Genomic DNA, 17566 nt, shown 5'->3' on the forward strand with positions numbered 1-17566 from the left:
CAAAACACATCTAATGCAAGAGCCACATGTCTGTGAGTGAGTACTCAAAAATGATGAAGCAGTATTTCATTATACACATCTACAAGTGCTCCTCACATCCATCCACTGCACTGCTTTTGGAAGAGCAGGGAAGCCAAGGGAAAAGTTTGTGCTGTGAACCCACAGTCTGAACATCGATGGTTAGCAATGACTGTTTGGCGATTTTGTACCTATATGAGAATTCATAAGGGAGCACAAAGTACCAAATAGCTATCAAACCACCTTTGGGAAAACATTTAAGCAAATCAAGTCATGTACTGAAGAAACTACTCAACCCTTTCAATAAGGCTGCAACTACTTTATCCACCCATCCCACCCCTAAACTTAGCTGCCAGTTAGAGGAAGGATACCCCAATGACACAACCCCACTTCTCATACCCACAGGTAAGCAAGGACATCACACTACCACAATCTTGGGATGGTCTCACACTAATGCAGCTCCAGTTTCACAAGGTTTCCACTAAATTAAAAATTGCTCAACTGAAAACATGAATTAACTATAACATACATTCCTGTGTAGTATTTGACCACATATGTTCAGTACATCCTAACCTCCAATCCACAGTATCACAACCACAATAAAAACATACAAATTAAAAATGTGGCTTTACTCATTCTTTTACATACCACTTGGTTTAGTAACTACTAGTTTCCTTAGCTTAGTTCTTTTAGAACATCACGGTGAATATTTCTGCAATAGTCTACAGAGTTTGAAAAGAGAGTACCTGAGAGATACTATTATTAGTTTTCATTTCTGTGAGTAAATCGAATCCATGCCTGACTGTCACAGCAGGCTGGCCAGCCAGCAATCCAACTCTCATGATGGAAAGTCTAATCCGTGTCAGCCAATCCTGGCACGTCTGGCGATTGGTATAAAAGAATGTCCTGATAACCTTCAGAGACAGGAAAGAATTTTCAAAACAACATTCTTCTGCACAAACCAACATAATTGACTACTTAAGATTGACATCAAAGACAGGAAGGTTTATTTTCTCCAGTTTTCAATTGACTTTCGATTTTATTCGTGTAAATGGTCTGGAATCACATGTAGCATGCAACTGGCCAGGCACACTGACAGGCCAGAAGTCTTAATATGAACTGACTATAAATCATGTATTACTGTCACATCAAAGTCAAACTACTTATTTCAACAGTGAAGAATGTTTTGGACTTAGAGCTACACAACAGGGTATGTTGCTTATAATTACTACGCTCCCCAAAAAGCAATTAAAGCTTTAAATAACTGTGTTACTTTATAAAAGGGCTGCTGACAACCTATAAATAAGTGACTGCTACAAATCAGAGGTACTACAAGTATGCTGGATTTGTACCACTATACAAGCTGGTACTCCAGAAACAAAGCCTGGTTTAACATGTTCTGTAGGAATACGCCAAAGTTAAGGCCAGTGTTTTTTAAGAGACTCAAACTTTGAGAAGTTTTTCTGGAATTCCATGACTGAGAACTGAACAATCCTGAAGACACTTTCATTCACCAGACTATTCCAAACAACATCAGCATTGCAAGACAGACAAACCTTGGGTGGAGAGGTAAGGGCATTGGCACATCCTTCATATGCATTGTACATCAATTTTTCCAAGTTTTCCAAATACTGGAGAAGGAGAACAAGCCTGAGCTGGTTGCTACTGTGTCCTTCATCATTGTCTGCAGTAGTCCACTGGCTGACATCTTGATCAGGGTTTAATGTGTGGGCTGCAAGACTCCTAATAATACCTACACATTTTACCAGATCAGGGGAAAAAGAATTACCAGATGGTACTGTATTTAACTGTGCAAAGAGATAGCAAGGCTATCTCTCAAAATTTACCACAACTTAACAGTAATTATGCAGCATCTTTAAAATCAATAAGCACTGAAAAATAAAGCCATTGTGCTTCTTGATTTAGACATGAACACCTTGCTTCACAACCTTACCAAAAAAATCTCCTCAAAATAAAGTGTATTTTTTACTTTACCTTCAATCGTTTGAAATGTATCTTGGGCTCTCCCCAGAGGAGTTCGTAGCTTTGAGAGAACAGTGAACTGAGCTGCTTCCCAGACAGCCCACTGCCACAGCACAGCATCAGTCTTCAACAGGTTCCGAGGGATAGTTGGCTGATCTCTCTTATCTAGTCTTTGACAGCTGTAGAATAACCTTTCTAACCAATTATCCTTCCTGAAAGAAAACATCAATGCATTAACAAGTTTATACTGTACACACTTCATCTCCCTATTGTTCACAAACAAATCTCTCACAAAATTAACTTCCCAGCAGCAATGTATATAGGAAAATATGCCAAAAGGTGTGTAGGCAAGATGTTTATAAATACTTAGAAGTATAAAAAAGTTTGAAAGCAAAGCAACGTAGTTTGTAATGATAATTACAAATTTTAAACTAAATGTAACTTGTTTACTATAAATTCAACATTCATAGATTTCTGTTCTGCAAAGAGTTTTTACCCAGTTCGGTGGAGGTTTCCATACAAAATAAAACTAATGACATCAGAGAAATCCTGTGGGTGGAATGTGTTACTTGGAGCTTTGCTCATGTGACTTCTTATAGCCAAAGAAATTTCTTGTATTTCCGTGTGGGTACGGTTACTGCAGGAAGAGAGGGAAAACAATCCAGGCTGTAATATACTTGAATAAACCAAAAAGAGTTGTGTAAGAGTTACACACACACTATATCTATATGGAATGACCAGCAGTAATTACATGCTTTGGTGTTAATACCAAGTGTTTTCAGAGTTCAGGTCTTCAAGGACTTAATATTGCTGAAGCCCTAGATAACAGGGACCTTACAGATACTCAGTGTTTGATTCAAGAAGTGATGCACAGCTTACCAAATTTATTATTTACTTTGTGTACTTCATACTGTTTTTAGACCCATAAAAGCATAGGAGATATAACAAGACACTTAGAATCATAGAGGGTTGGATGAGATCTTTAAGATCATCAAGCCCAACCATCAACCCAGAACTACCATTGTTCAAAAGGCTCATGCCTTTTGATTTTGAACTAAGACAGCATGATGACAGTCCACTGGCATTATTTTTCAGGTTAAATGTCTCTGAAAAAAACAAAACCATCATTTACACTGAAGTGGGTCTGAGCAACTCACCTCAACACAACATCTAAACGAATTGACTTCAGAAGTTTTCCAAAAGCTTGTCTCACACGGGCACCACTATGGACAAGTTGAACACGACACACGTCAACACACCTGCAACACCAAAAAGGAAAGAGGTGTTAATACCCCCATGATCAGCATAATAACATACATTCAAATAACACACAGAACACTGTGCAAGTACCTCTGTAAAAGGTCATCTGGAAGGGAGGAAGACAGGGCATGGAGGCTACTACATGCTTGAAGACAAATGTTCACATCTTCCAGAAGTGCTGAATTAAGGAGTTGAAAGGAGAAAAAAACAGTTATTCTTACTGGAATTAGGTAATTTCTGCATTACTGTGCATTTGTTCCCATATTATTTCCAGATTTTGGAACTGAATACATCACAGAACTGTTCCAGGGCTTTTGATAAATGATTTGTGACTGGGAAATTGATCTACCAAAAGTGTTAGTGATGCATCGAATCTCTTAGGATTGCAATTTGTTTTAAGAAAATTAATTGTTTAAGTAATAGGCTTAAGTAATCCACTTAAAAAAATCATAAAAAGAGTGCAAGTTCCTGCACAATACAACCTTGAAGCATCCTTAAAGTAAACAAAACAAGTACAGTTGCTACCATCAGTGGGACAAGGCTATTTATGTAGTTAATTTTGAAATGTAAAAGACAGTTAAGTAAAAATATGCAGTATCTTACTGTTTGCTAAAAGTCCTTTGCAAAACTTATGAAAAGATGGGAGAGAAAATAACGGTGTATATGTTTCTGATTTCTTCATCAGAAGAGCCACTTCCAAAGCCCATGTTGTAAGAAGTTTCCTTCAAAAACCAAGAGTTTAGTCACTCTACACAGTTACAGAAAGATACTTTCTGATAGAATTTAAACTACTTCACGTTGTTCATCAGTATCACACCACAGCTCACAGTTTCTAAACAAGGTATTTCTTAACTTTAAAGATGTCTCCAGCTTTCACAGCATTTTGGTAATACAGGATGGCAACTATTGCAAAAGGGTGCTTTCAGTGAGCAAACCCTTTCTTTCAGTAGAGTTTGATAGCTCTGCTCTACTGAATAGATCTTGGGATGGTTTAAACGTCTCCAGTTTTCATGTATAAAAAATAAGCAGCTACTTTTTTCCAAAATTTCACTAATAATGTTTTAAAAACCCCAAATATTTGACTGGCTAAATTTACCCCGAGTTTTACAAATTCAAATTAACCTTGTTTTTGCATTAATAAATTCTACTGGACAAAACCAAATTTCCCAATTTCTGTGAAAATTTTCCTTACCTGGTATCTTGAGTAAGGTTATCCTTCTTAAGCAGTAGCCCCAAAAGGTTCAGTATGATTGAGAAATGTTTTTTTGTTGCTGTAGTTACAGTACTTATAACTGCTCCATCAAACAGAGAGGGAGAGGAAGAACTGAGGCTACTGGATATGAAATGGTCGTGCCTGAAAGGGCAAGGAAAAACCAACTAAAACTATCCTAAGATTAGACATACTTCCCTAAAGTTTACAGGAGGAGAGAAAACATCAACAATCAGCCGCAAAAGTTAAATGAACACATACACGCAAACCACACTGTTACAATCCTAATATTTTGATCCCTAGCCTAAAAGCTACAATTTGCTATCAGTCCATGCAGGCCAGTAATCTGTTCTCAAGTGTGTCTGGTATCCAATGCTTAATGAAAAATCACCACAGCTAAGAATGTAAAGAGTAACAGTTACAATTCTATATTCCCTTCCTTTAACAACAGTTCATATTAATAAGGTCTAAAATGTATTTACATTTGTTGTTTACATCACATTACCTCTCCCAGATCTCTCAGTAAGTAAAACAGTAAATAATCTTTCCTAACTTACTTTCAGTAGAGTTCTCCCTCAGTTATCTCCATTCAAACACAAGATTTCCAATCTGCCTTTGAATAAAAGGCAACATTAAGCCAGGATATCCTTTCCTGGCTGAGATACAGCTTCTCAGCAATTAATGAAATTAAAAATTAATTAAGGAAGTTTGGGCAAAAGCTTGCTTGTAACAGCCTATTTAATTTCATCCCTCCAACAATATATTCTATTCACAACAGTTCATCCTAGTGCTCTTAACATATGCTGAATTATTCAAGCTCATACCTGGAGCAGTGTGAGTACAGTGTGTAGAGCACTGCATACTGGACTGCAGGGAAGTGAACTGCTATGTCACCATGAACAATCATCAGGTTTTTACTCAGCAGTGCAAACACAGTTGGTGAAAGGGCCCACATCTATAAAACAATTGCAACGCAAGCACAGAAACATAAAAATTAGGATCTACTTTTAATTGTCATTCTCATACCATAAATTAATGTCTTTCCCTTTTCCCCACAGGAAATAATTTAACTCTATTGTTTTCTGACCTTAACTATTTTCTTTCCAATTTTTTAGAAGTCTGTTAAAAGTAGTTCATGTTTTTATATGGAAAGATCTAGAAAGTGTTTTCATATAGCTGATATACTACCAAAGGACACCCTACAGCTGTTTTTATCTATCTTGAGTTTCAAAAGCAATTACTATGATGATCTTAGCATTAAACCCTTAATAACCCTGATAAGATGCTCTTCCCTAGAAACTGCTTTTCATTATGCAACAATTAGAAACACAATCTACCAATTGTTTCCCCTAAGTTTTAATACTGAATGTTTTTCTAAAACTTAGGAAGTTTGAAGACAAATATTTTCATTTTAGTTTTATATATGTGCCCTGCTGGTGTAATACATTAATTTTAAGTAACCAAGTATTTTTTACACATATTGCATGAACAATCTGTTGAGTTTTTACTCACCCCAATTAATGAGTTTTTAGCATTTCCAATAGTACTTAGAGCACTGAGGTCAAATATAACAACAAACTTGGCATTATCCACATTGGATATAAGCTTCTTGAAAGAGTCATGCTGGATTTCGGAACAGGCCTCGGGAAGATGTAAACTATGGAGAAGACTATTTAAAGCACAGGTCATTTCTCCTAGAATCAACCTGTAAGCAGTCTCCAGAACAGGAATGTTCTTCAGGCTCAATACAGCTTGGTATACAGCAAGGGCTGCTGCAACAACCTTGAGAACATAATTACAGCAATAACTGATTAAAACAAATCTTAAAATACACTAATCAACAACAAAGAATTTTAAATCACTCTTCTTTATCTATGAATAGCTTAGTCTGATACAGATACCTATCTTTAGTTTTCTGTACCTCTTACTTACAGAATCTACTATTTTCTAGATCATCACTAACACGCTGAGTATCAAAGCCAGATGCACTAAGGATTTTTCTACCTAGAACGATGGCAAACTTGCCAATTTCTTATCAAATCTAAATGCTAAAACAAAGAAGTAGCTTTATCTGCCTTTTCAGAAGTTTCAGGTATTCAGTTAGACTAAAAAGTGTATTTAAGATGAGCTTTACAGCTTAATATATTCTAGGAAGTATATAAAGGCTGTTGGAAGATACCTATAGAAGTTACTTACTCTTACCTCTTTCTCCTTATGATAACGAAGAACAAGTAGTTTAGACTCCGGTATAAATAATTTCTCTACAAATGATGATGGTAGCTTTGTATTTATTTGTTCAACAATCTGGGGATAAAAACCAAAAAACGTAACTTTACCTAAATTTTTACTAATTATTAAGGATTAATCAAAATACTGTTTTTCTAGTCCCCCATAACAATAAAAAACATGTACAAACCAGTGTCAACAGATTCAGGACTGAAATGACATAGTCAGTGCCACAAGTCTGACAATTTTCCATTTGATCTAATCCATAGGTGATGACCATGTCACAGCGTATGGTCATACTGGGATCCAGGCTGCCAAGTAAAACTCCAACACACTCATTGGCAGCTGTGAGCACAGCTTCAGAAAAGAACACTTGGTTTGCTGCAGTCACACATCTCATTACTCTGTACAGAACCTGCAAAATTAAAAACACAACTGAGTTAAACTCCATTAAAAAGAGATGCTATTTGATTGTATTCACACCCATTGACACCCAGAGCAGGTCCCACCACCTGCTCTGCAGCTTGGTCAATTATATTCTGAATAACGTCATCTTGACATTACACTTCAGAAGTGTAAGAAAAAACAAGCTTTCAACTGCTTGGTTTCCAATTCAGTTAGTGACCTACAAAAAAACCTAAGTTCATGATTCACAGTTCTGTTCAGTTCCAACTAATGTCAACAGAACTCCCCTTGCAAAAGATAGATGAGTTTTCTTGAGTTTTTGTTCAAGAATCCCCTCCAGATTAAGGCAGAAGTTATAAAAATGTCTTGTCTTCAACTCGGAAATCCGTACACTTATTTACCAAAGAAGTCGTGCCCCTCACAAAATTCTGCAAGGGCATAAATTCCAGCAGTGCAGGTCATCCAGCAACCACAAGACTGACTGCAGGTATTTTTATCTTATCTCCTCACCCACTACAGAGCTATAACATCTACTTAGCACATTTTACAATATTTATTCTGAGTTTACACCATCCTATACTATAGAGCTAGAAAAGTTTGCTATCAGATTTAATAGATACCATTTCAAAAGGAATAAAAATCTTTACATTTTATAAAATTAAACTCATAACTAGAATTCAAGTTTCTATAGTGGCATAGTTGTCTGAATAAACAGTAACATGGTTTCAAAGATAAGGAAACCCAGCCACATGAAGTTAAAATGTCTAAAAAAATTAGTTTATCATATGATTTCTATGTGTCACTATCATAATCTATACTTTAATAAAATTATTGCAGCATATTTCTTGGAAAAAATAGTTTTACTCAAATCTTATAATATACATATGCATGTAACGTTTGTAAAACCTAAATCAACTCAGTCAATGGCATTGCTATATGGTGACAGAACAGGTCAGCAACCAAAAAAGCCAAAGTAAATGGAGTTCTTACATCAGTTACATAAGCTTCTGTAATTGGTGGTCCTCTGATGGGGCTGAAGCGCTCCCCAATGCTCCTCACCACGGTGCTGAACACCCGCAGAAGCGCAGCCAGCTTGGGCAGCGACACCGAGGGAGGAGGAATGTCCTCATCTACCGACTCCCCAGACGCCACGTGGCTGAGGTCCTGCAGCACAAGGTTTGTGTATCAGCACACATCATTAACTTGGGTGAAATGTTCAAATGTGAGACTGAAAAGACTTCATCTCTTTTCAGACATTAAACTGTACAATCCAATTGCAAATGTATTTATCCAATATCTCTTAACTACCCAGACATACAAAGGAGGAATACCGGCACACAATGATAATGAGAAGTCACAGAGTAGCAATGAGTTTAGCCACTGAAATAAAGTACCCAGACTATATCTTGTAAATTAAACCTGAGGCTTATGAAGTTCCTGGTCTCTAGAACATGATCATCTGTATTGCTGCACTGTTACAACAGCTGTCTGCACACTTTGACCATTCTTCCAAGAAATTCCCATCCCCAAACTGGAGTGGAGATGTTTGACTGGCCATTCCCATCACACATACAAACTATGTTGATCTGGAGACCTAGAGCTCACTAACAGACTACTCTATGCCAGCTAGCACCAGTGCCTGGGACGGTTCCCAGAAGTGCTGATCTCATTAGCAGGGCTGCAGCTTTGCTCCACCCCACGGTGAGATAAACACACCTCCTTCCACATTAGCACATGTTATCTTAAAACTCTTCCGTGACTAAGAATACACACATTGACCAGAGCAGCAGACAGCTTGATAAGCAGTGATTTACTGCTCTGCCCTGTGAATCCTAAAGCTAGCTGCCCCAGCAAAGGCCTGGTGTACAGAGAAGGACACTGACCAAATTACTGATTCTGCTTTGAGCGAAACAAATTATGCTCCAAGCACAATTTTACCTACAGGACCTGCATATTAACATACACAATGTAGTATAATTGATCATCTGTAAGTATGTTTTCATATGAGCACATACACTTTAAAATACAGCACCACCTCCAACCCCAAAGCTCTTCCTTCAATGACAGCATCAGATAAATGCTATGCCCTGTTAACTAAGCAAAGGTTACAAAGTCAAAATGAAGTACATCAAATGAATGCAATCTAGTTTTCCATCAGTTCCTGCTGCATTATTTCCTGCACAATACAATCTGCTGCTTTATTTTAAAAAGATTTATCATTAGTCTTTTGAAGCATTAAGATTTCCTCTCTCCCCCCAACAGTTACTAGTTCTGAAACACTCAGATTGGACAATTAAAGAAACCACCAAGGAAAAACCATGAATTGTTTTCACATCAGCTCTTGAAAAATAAAGGCATTGTGTTTGGTCAATTGTTTATAGTTTTATTACAACACTATATTCTCAATTAACAATAGCTGAAGGCCTGGTTGTGACACTAATAAACAGTTCATGAGCATTTGTGCAGTTGGTCATTGTACATGACTGAAGTATACTCTGCAATTTGGTCCTCTTTTCCCCAGGAAAGCCACATAATTTTATTTTCTACAAAAGTAATACAACCATAAAAATCACAGCTGTAGCTTTATTAAGAAAACTGTAACAGTTAACTCTGGTGTATACCATAAAATCTTATTTACCTCAGCATAAGCTTCCATATCTTCCAAAAACTGACCCAAGAGTGTGGTAGAAAATGTTAGATCAGCCACCCAAAAGGGCTCCAAGCTCTGCAGCCATCCTGTACAAAAATACCACGCCATTAATACATGGTAACATACAATCATTAAATTTTAGTTACATATTGCTGAGGGAAAATTTGCTGAGCTAAGAGGTAATCTGCATGAAAATACTAACACCAGATGTTTTTGAATATATAAACGGTATCTCCCTCTTCTCTCCTTTTGCAAAAATAATTTTAAGGTTCAGTTCTGTCCCACAGCAGTTAAACCCCAAAGATAGAATCTAGGCCAGTAACACAAGAAGCATAATAAACTTGCTGTGAATAACTCACAAGAAAACTAATAAAGCTATTGGAAAAATTCTCCCCACTTTTCAAATGTCAGTACAGTATCTTTATGACAAAGATTTTCTAAAAGTACATAGGAAAAAATATATCCTTTCATATAAATTTATTAAAGATTGTTATAAAATGGCACAAAACAATTGGTGTTTAAATGTGCCCTGAATTAAGCATCCCATTTTTCCAAAATTATCATAAAATGGAAAATACAAATTTACTAAAAAGTTATGAACAAAGTGTCTTGCTATATAGCCAGAAACTCAATTTGGTTTTATGTCAATTTCCATGTCAGAAGAACCAAACTGGTGTAAGTAAAACCCCAACATCTGCAAGCCAGAGCAGGCTGTGAGACCCTCCATGAGCTCCTCTGGCCAAACTTACCAGACACCTGCTGTGTCAAAGAAGGTTTCTGAGTATGATCTATGTGCCACCCCACCAGTATGTCCACTGTGTCCTGGAAAGCAAATGTGAAAACAGAGTCATTACCCAATTTGATGCACCAACAATTCTATTGTAGAAAGAAAATACAAAGCAAATAGAAAGCTTACCCTAAAATTGGTGCTGAAAATGTGTGGGTAGCATCGAGACACCAAAAGGATGCACTTGACACACTTGCACAGTAACTCTGGTGTATCAACATTTTCTAGGATGGACTGCAGGCTGGTCATTACAAGCTGGAAAGTAAAGCAAAGCCAGCAGATATTTCACATTAAAACATGAGAGAGAACATATTGTGACAATCTACTTTGATTCAATCAACAAAACTATTCCTTCTGCAGGAACAAAATGTAAAAAGCATCACATACACAGCATGAAAATAATCACTTCAACGGGGCATTTGCTTGATATACAGCAGACCCAGGGAACACCCTTCTTTAGCTCTTTAGCCACAGAACATCTGGTTTAAGTCCTATTTCTCCTGCCAAAGCTTTTTGGCCCTGTAAAGTAATTATTAAATTGGAGCACACAACTGGCCATAGCTGTTCTACACCCAAAATAAAGAACCCTAAAACTTGTACAAGGGGATCTCATCTTGTCTGCACACATCCTATTCCTTCTCAGATCTATCCACAATTCCAGTTAAAAACTGTAAATAGGAGGTGGCACAAAACAATCAAAGGGTCAAGTCAAATCACTTAAGTTTATCTTTTTGGTCTCAAAAAGATTCTTCTTGGATCTGCCATAAATACTAGAGACTTGCACCAAATACATATCCTACAAAGATTTGTCATTCTTTTCTAATGCAACTAGAATTGAAGAATCCCATTCAGTCAGAAAGTTCCCTCCCAGTTGTAATGCTATTTACTTATTATGGCAATATAGCATTACTTACTGTTCATTCCAGTTTAAAAAGTTCACTCAAGCATTGCACTGAGAAAATCATTAATAATCATGTTTTAACTCATAGTCTTACCTGCATTAAAGATGAAAATGCTTTCTTTTCTCCTACAGTCTCTAGTGCTTTGTAGGTTGCACACAAATAAAGCAGTTTAACTTCATCTTTTGTGGATGAACTGAATTTGCTAAAAATCCATTTGAAGATCTTCTCAGCCTCGTAGCTCAGAGAAGCACAAAGAAGGCCAAGACAGCAAGCTCCTTCCTGTCTCAATTCCTGAAGCAATTTGCTACTGTATTTTTGGAGAGAAAAAAAACTTGGGATCTCCAGCCATGACAGCAGAACAGAAGTATGAACAAAATCAAGTATTCTCTAAAGCACAAGAAAACATATGCAGAAATGAAGCTGCTTCTCTCTTACTTACTGGCAGCAGTGGTGAAGCTAAGATAAAATTCTAAGAAATATTATTTCTATGGAGTAAATCAACTTGAATAAAAGTATACAAATGTCTGTTCTACTTCCAACACACTATCCAATAGAAATAGTTCTTAATATGCAGCTGACTCTGGGAAACAATACTGATCTAAGCACCTAAAGGCCCACACAGATCTCAGCATCCTCTACATACACTCTTAATTGGATGTAAACGAGTCAGCTTGTAAAATAACTTATTTCATTTTGGAAGGTACACCACCACAGCTCCACCAGCTGAGACAGATTCCACACTACCCACAGCATCAAAGTCACACTTGTGCTTTCACATTCTCTCCAAGGGAGGTACTCTAGACAGCCCAACAGTATTGTTGATATGTCTAAGAGCCTTTACTCTCCCCAATTTTGTTCTGTTCCTGCAATGGGACACCCATGCAAAACTAGCAAATTAATTTCTCTACTTTCCCCTCTCTATTTCAAACCTAATGCTGTCATTATTTTTCCCCTTGAGAGCATTTTTCCAGCTTACCTTTCATTGAGCACATCATGAATGGCAGTCAGGATATTATCCAGTTGTTTAACAAGTACCTGTCATATAAGAGACATAAAAGGCATAAGCACAGTAATTGCCCAATACTGCCTCCATGATAGGTCCTGTTTACACCCACATTAAACACAACACTGCCAGCTCTCCTTGCCAAGAGAATGCCATTATGCTTTCCATGGCCACTGCAGACTAGCATAAACTATATTAAGCAACACTGCAATAATATCCTAGATGTTATATTTGATATTTATTTACAGTAGCCATGAAAATATTGGCAGCCTGCTATCAAGGTTTGTTCCAAATTTAGTTCTTGATGACAACATTACATCACCATGGAAGACTCGCACAGCTCATGAGTAGCATCTACTAAAGACCAAATCCCTAATACTAATAAATCAATTATATCACTGGAAAATTTAATGGAACCCATAATATAATCTGAAGTATTAAGGTTTTGACTTAGGCAATCCTGCATTTTAGCGAAATGGAATACAATTTTGGAGATGAAGCATTATTGATGAACTAGTGCTTCTCAGTAAATATAACCAGAAAGACTTGTTTTCCTAATATGCACTAAACCCCTGCCACATTAGTGATCTGATTGAAAAATCACACATGAGCTGCAACTGCATAACATTAACAGGAAGATTTCTTGACAAGCTAATAAAAAGGTTTATTCTCTTTTCTTCAGAAAGACATTCCTCTAACACAGTGGATGGCACCCAGTGTTTGTTGTAATTTTTGAGCAACATCAAGCTCTTGAGGATGGAGGGACAGATCCACATGCTTCACCCCTCAGAGCTCATAAGGGCATTTTGAAAATGTGTCTGGTACCCACAAGAGAGGCTAAAAAGGAAAAGACATCTCTATAATTGAGACGCTAAAGCACAACTCCATTATCAGATAAGTTACTACTCACTTCTACTACTCTACTTTGAACTCATATTTCAACCCTGAAGATGAAAAGAACTCAGTTAAACTACACTAAGTAGTGTCAAGACCTGCAGGAACTACTGCTAGGTTAAACACTGTCCATTATGAAGTTTTTGCCTTGATATCACTTGACATCTGATCTTATTCTCATTAGTGAGCTCAGAGAAGCTTAACCAAAAGCTTCTCAGTGACAGAGTTTTAATAATCTGACCACTAACTAAGTTTGTCATCGCTGACTTAGACATTAGAATGGAAATTTCATTACATTCTGAGATACCAATAAGTCCAAATAAAACACAATTACAGAACAGAATTTTTAAATGGGGAAAACCTCCTGGAGAATAATGGAAGTAACTAAAAGAATAACCACAGAATAACTGGGGAAAGCATTTACTTCCTAAACCCTTGCAGTAACAAGAGGAAAGCTGAAGTTCAACTAGGCTTGCACAGGGGCTGCTTTCACCTAAGTGCACAGACTTGAATACTCCTCATATTCAAGTCTCATGTCCCTTGGAAAATAACACAATTATCACTAGTTTAATTAACATACAATGAGAAAATGAACCAATTTCTTACAAATAAGGACAGACACAGATCCCACAGCAAAAGTATCAGAACACTGTTTGCAAATGAGTGGCAGGATATTAAACCATCACTTCCTGCTTTTTCAGTACTTGGAGAACTCTTAAGCTTTCCAAAACAGTAGGGGACATGTGACAGACAATATGCTCTTTAATATTTCATTCCAAAATATCTACTATTAAAAATTTATACCCACAGTGGGATACTTCCCTTCCCATCCCCATATCCTTAAAAAACACTTGAGGACATTAGAGACTTCAGCAAACCACTGAAACTCCTAAAGATGTCATGAAAAAGATTTACTCAGTTCTTTTCCCACATACAAAGATGTTTAGTTACAAGGTTGAGTAGCTCTAAGACAAGCTGTTCACAAGACTAAATACCTGTGTATTTTTAATTTAAAATACAGAAACAGTTCTTGAACAAGACAATAACACTTTACTTCCCCTTCCCTTAGCTTCCTTTCTGAGGGATCCAGAGGCTATTCCTAAGTGCAGTCAAAGAAAGCCATATATATGCCATGTTAATTCCTATAGTTCAGGCATTCAGCAGTTCAGTTTAAGGCAATACATACTAATAAAACATCTGAATTATGGAAACAAGACAGGCAATCCAGGAATACATTCTCCTTTTTTGTGGAATTAAATTCTTTGTATACAAGATAATCTTGCAAACATATCCCAATACTCAGATTTGAAAAAGAGAGTTTTATAAAAAAGGAAGAATTACTGACCAGTTTGTTTTCTGGTTGCTGAATGAATTCTTTCAGTTGCTTTACAGTAGCCAGTCTTCGGTCTCTGTCGTCTTCCCGAGTAATCCTCCGAAGAAGATTTGACAGTCGAGACTCGTCAGAATAAGACAACGGTCGCTCTGAAAAAAGCAATTATTTGTTTTTTCCTACAGCATTTATCAACAGCACAGTATTGTCCAATACATGTATGAGTGAAATCATTAAGTCATAATAGCCATTTAAGAAAACAATTAAAAATAAATCCTGATTGGTTTTAAACTTTCATAAAAAGAAAGTTAAATGTAAAATCTAATTTAGCTACCAAAATATTTCAGTTCTTCATGTGGACAGCCCAGTACCTCTGTTGAACTTATTCAAAACTAAGCAGAACTGTCTTACTTCTACACAAAAACCTAGACTTAGTTTCCTTCTACATAAATGGAACTAAAAAAACAGTGTGGGGTAAGATTAAGCCAGACTTCTGGTTGAATAAACAAAAATAATTCAAATAATATTTTGATAAAACCTTGTGGAAAAAACAAGCTGCTTCTTGAAGCAAAGAACCAGATTTAAGTTCAAGCAACTACAAAAAAACAGTATTTTCTCTCTTACAGGTAGCAGGGTTCTGCTTCAAAAAGGAAAATGGATCTGCTCTTCATTTACTGAGGAACAAAAGCCCCCAGCTTGAAGAGGGACCTGGCTGTTCACTTAAGCAGATCACAATGGGGGAGAATGAACACCTTCCTAAGAAAACACTTCACTGAACTTGGCCAACAGCACGCCATACCAGAGACGGTCACAATGCAGTTCACCTGCTTCAGGGACTAATTACTCATGAATTCATACAAATAATTAATTGCCCTCGTTTGCAAAAAGGAAACCAAATTTATTTCAACAAGTGTAACATCAGATGCTTCATGGTGATTCAAATCAGAGGATTCATGGAATGTGATGAGGTATCCTGAGTCAACATGACTAATGAGAAAATCCAAGACAGCTACAGAGAGCTCTCTGCTCTACTCTGCTAGACATCAATCATCCGATGTGACTAAAGCAGCTTTTTCTTTTTTCAGTTAATAGCTAATCTCCATTGGCATTACTCTCAGGAATGTCAGCTAATTCTTATGTCACAATTACAACTTTAAGGAAAAAACAAGCAAAAAACACTAACCAAGAACACGACTGAAGCGACACTAACCAAAGCACTAGTTAGCAAATACCTGTGACATCCAGTTTGTGAAAATTCAGCAAGGTCTCAGCCACATGCTAACTCACAAAAGACTATTTTAAAAATTGTTTAATGAATATATTAACAAGAAAACATCAAAGAACTTAAACCCCAAAATCTTGTTGCAGCATAATCCCATTGTATTTTAAAGAAGATATGAAAAACCAAAATGACTTGCTGAAACCTACAACAATCAAAGACAGCCAAGTTCAAAAGGAGAAACTCTTGAAATTGACATTTCAAGGAGAGAAAACATACAAGTCATAGGCAGCAACCTCAGTCATCCAAAATTATATAGCCTAACCTTTTAAATATTAAAGGGATGCTCACATACCCAGGAAAGCAGTCTGAATTAACTATTATTTAGTACTGGCAGAAAGTTTTTTTATTTAAAGAGTTTTCTATTTCCTCTACATAGACATAAAAAGACACTAAAAGGACTACCTAATTTTAGACCAAGACACTAGAATGGGATTATAAAGTCTGAGTTTAAACCATTCACAAAATCACATTTTTGAAACAGTCATGTCACCATTTACATCTCAGCTCTTCCACCTGCAAAGCACACTGAATATTCTTTTTTCTCCTCTGAAATATTAATTATTGAGAAGAAATGGCTTGTCCTCATGTTTATAATGTGCCTGGCATAAAGCAGGCAGTTTTTACCAGTGGCTCAACCACTACTTATACTAAGTGATTCAATAAGTGACAGTGCTTAGTCATAAAGCTTCTATTTTCATTCAAAAATGCCTGGAATAACTTTTTTTTTTTTTGAACTATGACTCAAACTTCAAATAGTGAGAAGAGTGAAGCCTTCTTCCTCAAAAACACAAGCCCAGCATTCCTGCACCCTCTTGAAACTCCAAATTTGTTCTTTCTGCATCTCCCAAGACCTTGCCCACATTCTTAGGATACTTCCAGCTCCTCCCTGGCCTCTATTCCTCAGCAAGAGGGAGCACAAGCAGTGGCAGGTTCAGGACACACACGGTGACAGGATGGTGACAGGACATGATCACTGCTTGTCCTGCAGCCCAGGGAGAACAGGGAACAGCTGAGCTGCTTCCAACCATTGCTGCTCTTCCCACACTGGGGCTCATTAATTACCAACTTTACTCAGGCATCAATCTGCAACAAATCCAAAGCAAGTTCTCCTTCTTAGAGACGTCTCTCCCAAATCTGACTAACCTAAGTAAGGGTTCAAAAGCCAGCTAAAGGAAATTGAAAGATTAACAGCCTAAGCCAGGTAGTTGAGAAATCTGCCAAACCTGTAGAGGAAGCCTCAGCACAAGGAACAGTAAAACAAGACAAAAAACGAGCAAAACAAGTTCCCATCAACACCATCTAATCATGTATCACAAAAAATAAAATCCGTACAGAGTGCATAACTACAGTCAACTTCTTCTCATATTCTGAACACAAGAAATGTTGCCAGAAGAGATATCCTCTTCCTGAAAATCAGCAGTGTTCTTACCCTGTGATTTCCTCATGTCTTTTGTGGCTAAAGCACGATTCCCATGCGGAACACTGGTAAAATCAGGATTGGTCACATTGTTAACTCTCAGCTCTTGCCCCAACGACTTCCGACCATAAGTATTTTCCCCAGATCCTCCATTGACACTGTAGCCACCTGTGGACAAAGCAATGTGACATTAAAACAG

The 17566-nt window shown here is 37.1% G+C and overlaps 1 protein-coding gene across 1 annotated transcript in view; it reads right to left on the bottom strand.

The window, feature by feature from the left end:
- Positions 1-17566, bottom strand: part of SMG1 (SMG1 nonsense mediated mRNA decay associated PI3K related kinase) — a 58884-nt gene that overhangs the window by 29638 nt on the left and 11680 nt on the right. Inside the window, exons 3-22 of the mRNA XM_032751075.3 lie at positions 17380-17535; positions 14684-14820; positions 12418-12476; positions 11535-11748; positions 10669-10794; positions 10502-10574; positions 9741-9838; positions 8093-8266; positions 6888-7112; positions 6674-6775; positions 5984-6253; positions 5296-5426; positions 4454-4615; positions 3865-3983; positions 3352-3439; positions 3159-3260; positions 2498-2638; positions 2014-2213; positions 1575-1771; positions 765-932 (exon numbers count right to left, since the gene is read on the bottom strand). Coding sequence (XP_032606966.1) covers positions 765-932; positions 1575-1771; positions 2014-2213; positions 2498-2638; positions 3159-3260; positions 3352-3439; positions 3865-3983; positions 4454-4615; positions 5296-5426; positions 5984-6253; positions 6674-6775; positions 6888-7112; positions 8093-8266; positions 9741-9838; positions 10502-10574; positions 10669-10794; positions 11535-11748; positions 12418-12476; positions 14684-14820; positions 17380-17535 — 2942 coding nt within the window. The remainder of the gene's footprint in view (positions 1-764; positions 933-1574; positions 1772-2013; positions 2214-2497; positions 2639-3158; positions 3261-3351; positions 3440-3864; positions 3984-4453; positions 4616-5295; positions 5427-5983; positions 6254-6673; positions 6776-6887; positions 7113-8092; positions 8267-9740; positions 9839-10501; positions 10575-10668; positions 10795-11534; positions 11749-12417; positions 12477-14683; positions 14821-17379; positions 17536-17566) is intronic.

Source organism: Taeniopygia guttata, chromosome 14 (genome assembly GCF_048771995.1).
Source record: "Taeniopygia guttata chromosome 14, bTaeGut7.mat, whole genome shotgun sequence".
Classification (NCBI taxonomy): Eukaryota; Metazoa; Chordata; class Aves; order Passeriformes; family Estrildidae; genus Taeniopygia; species Taeniopygia guttata.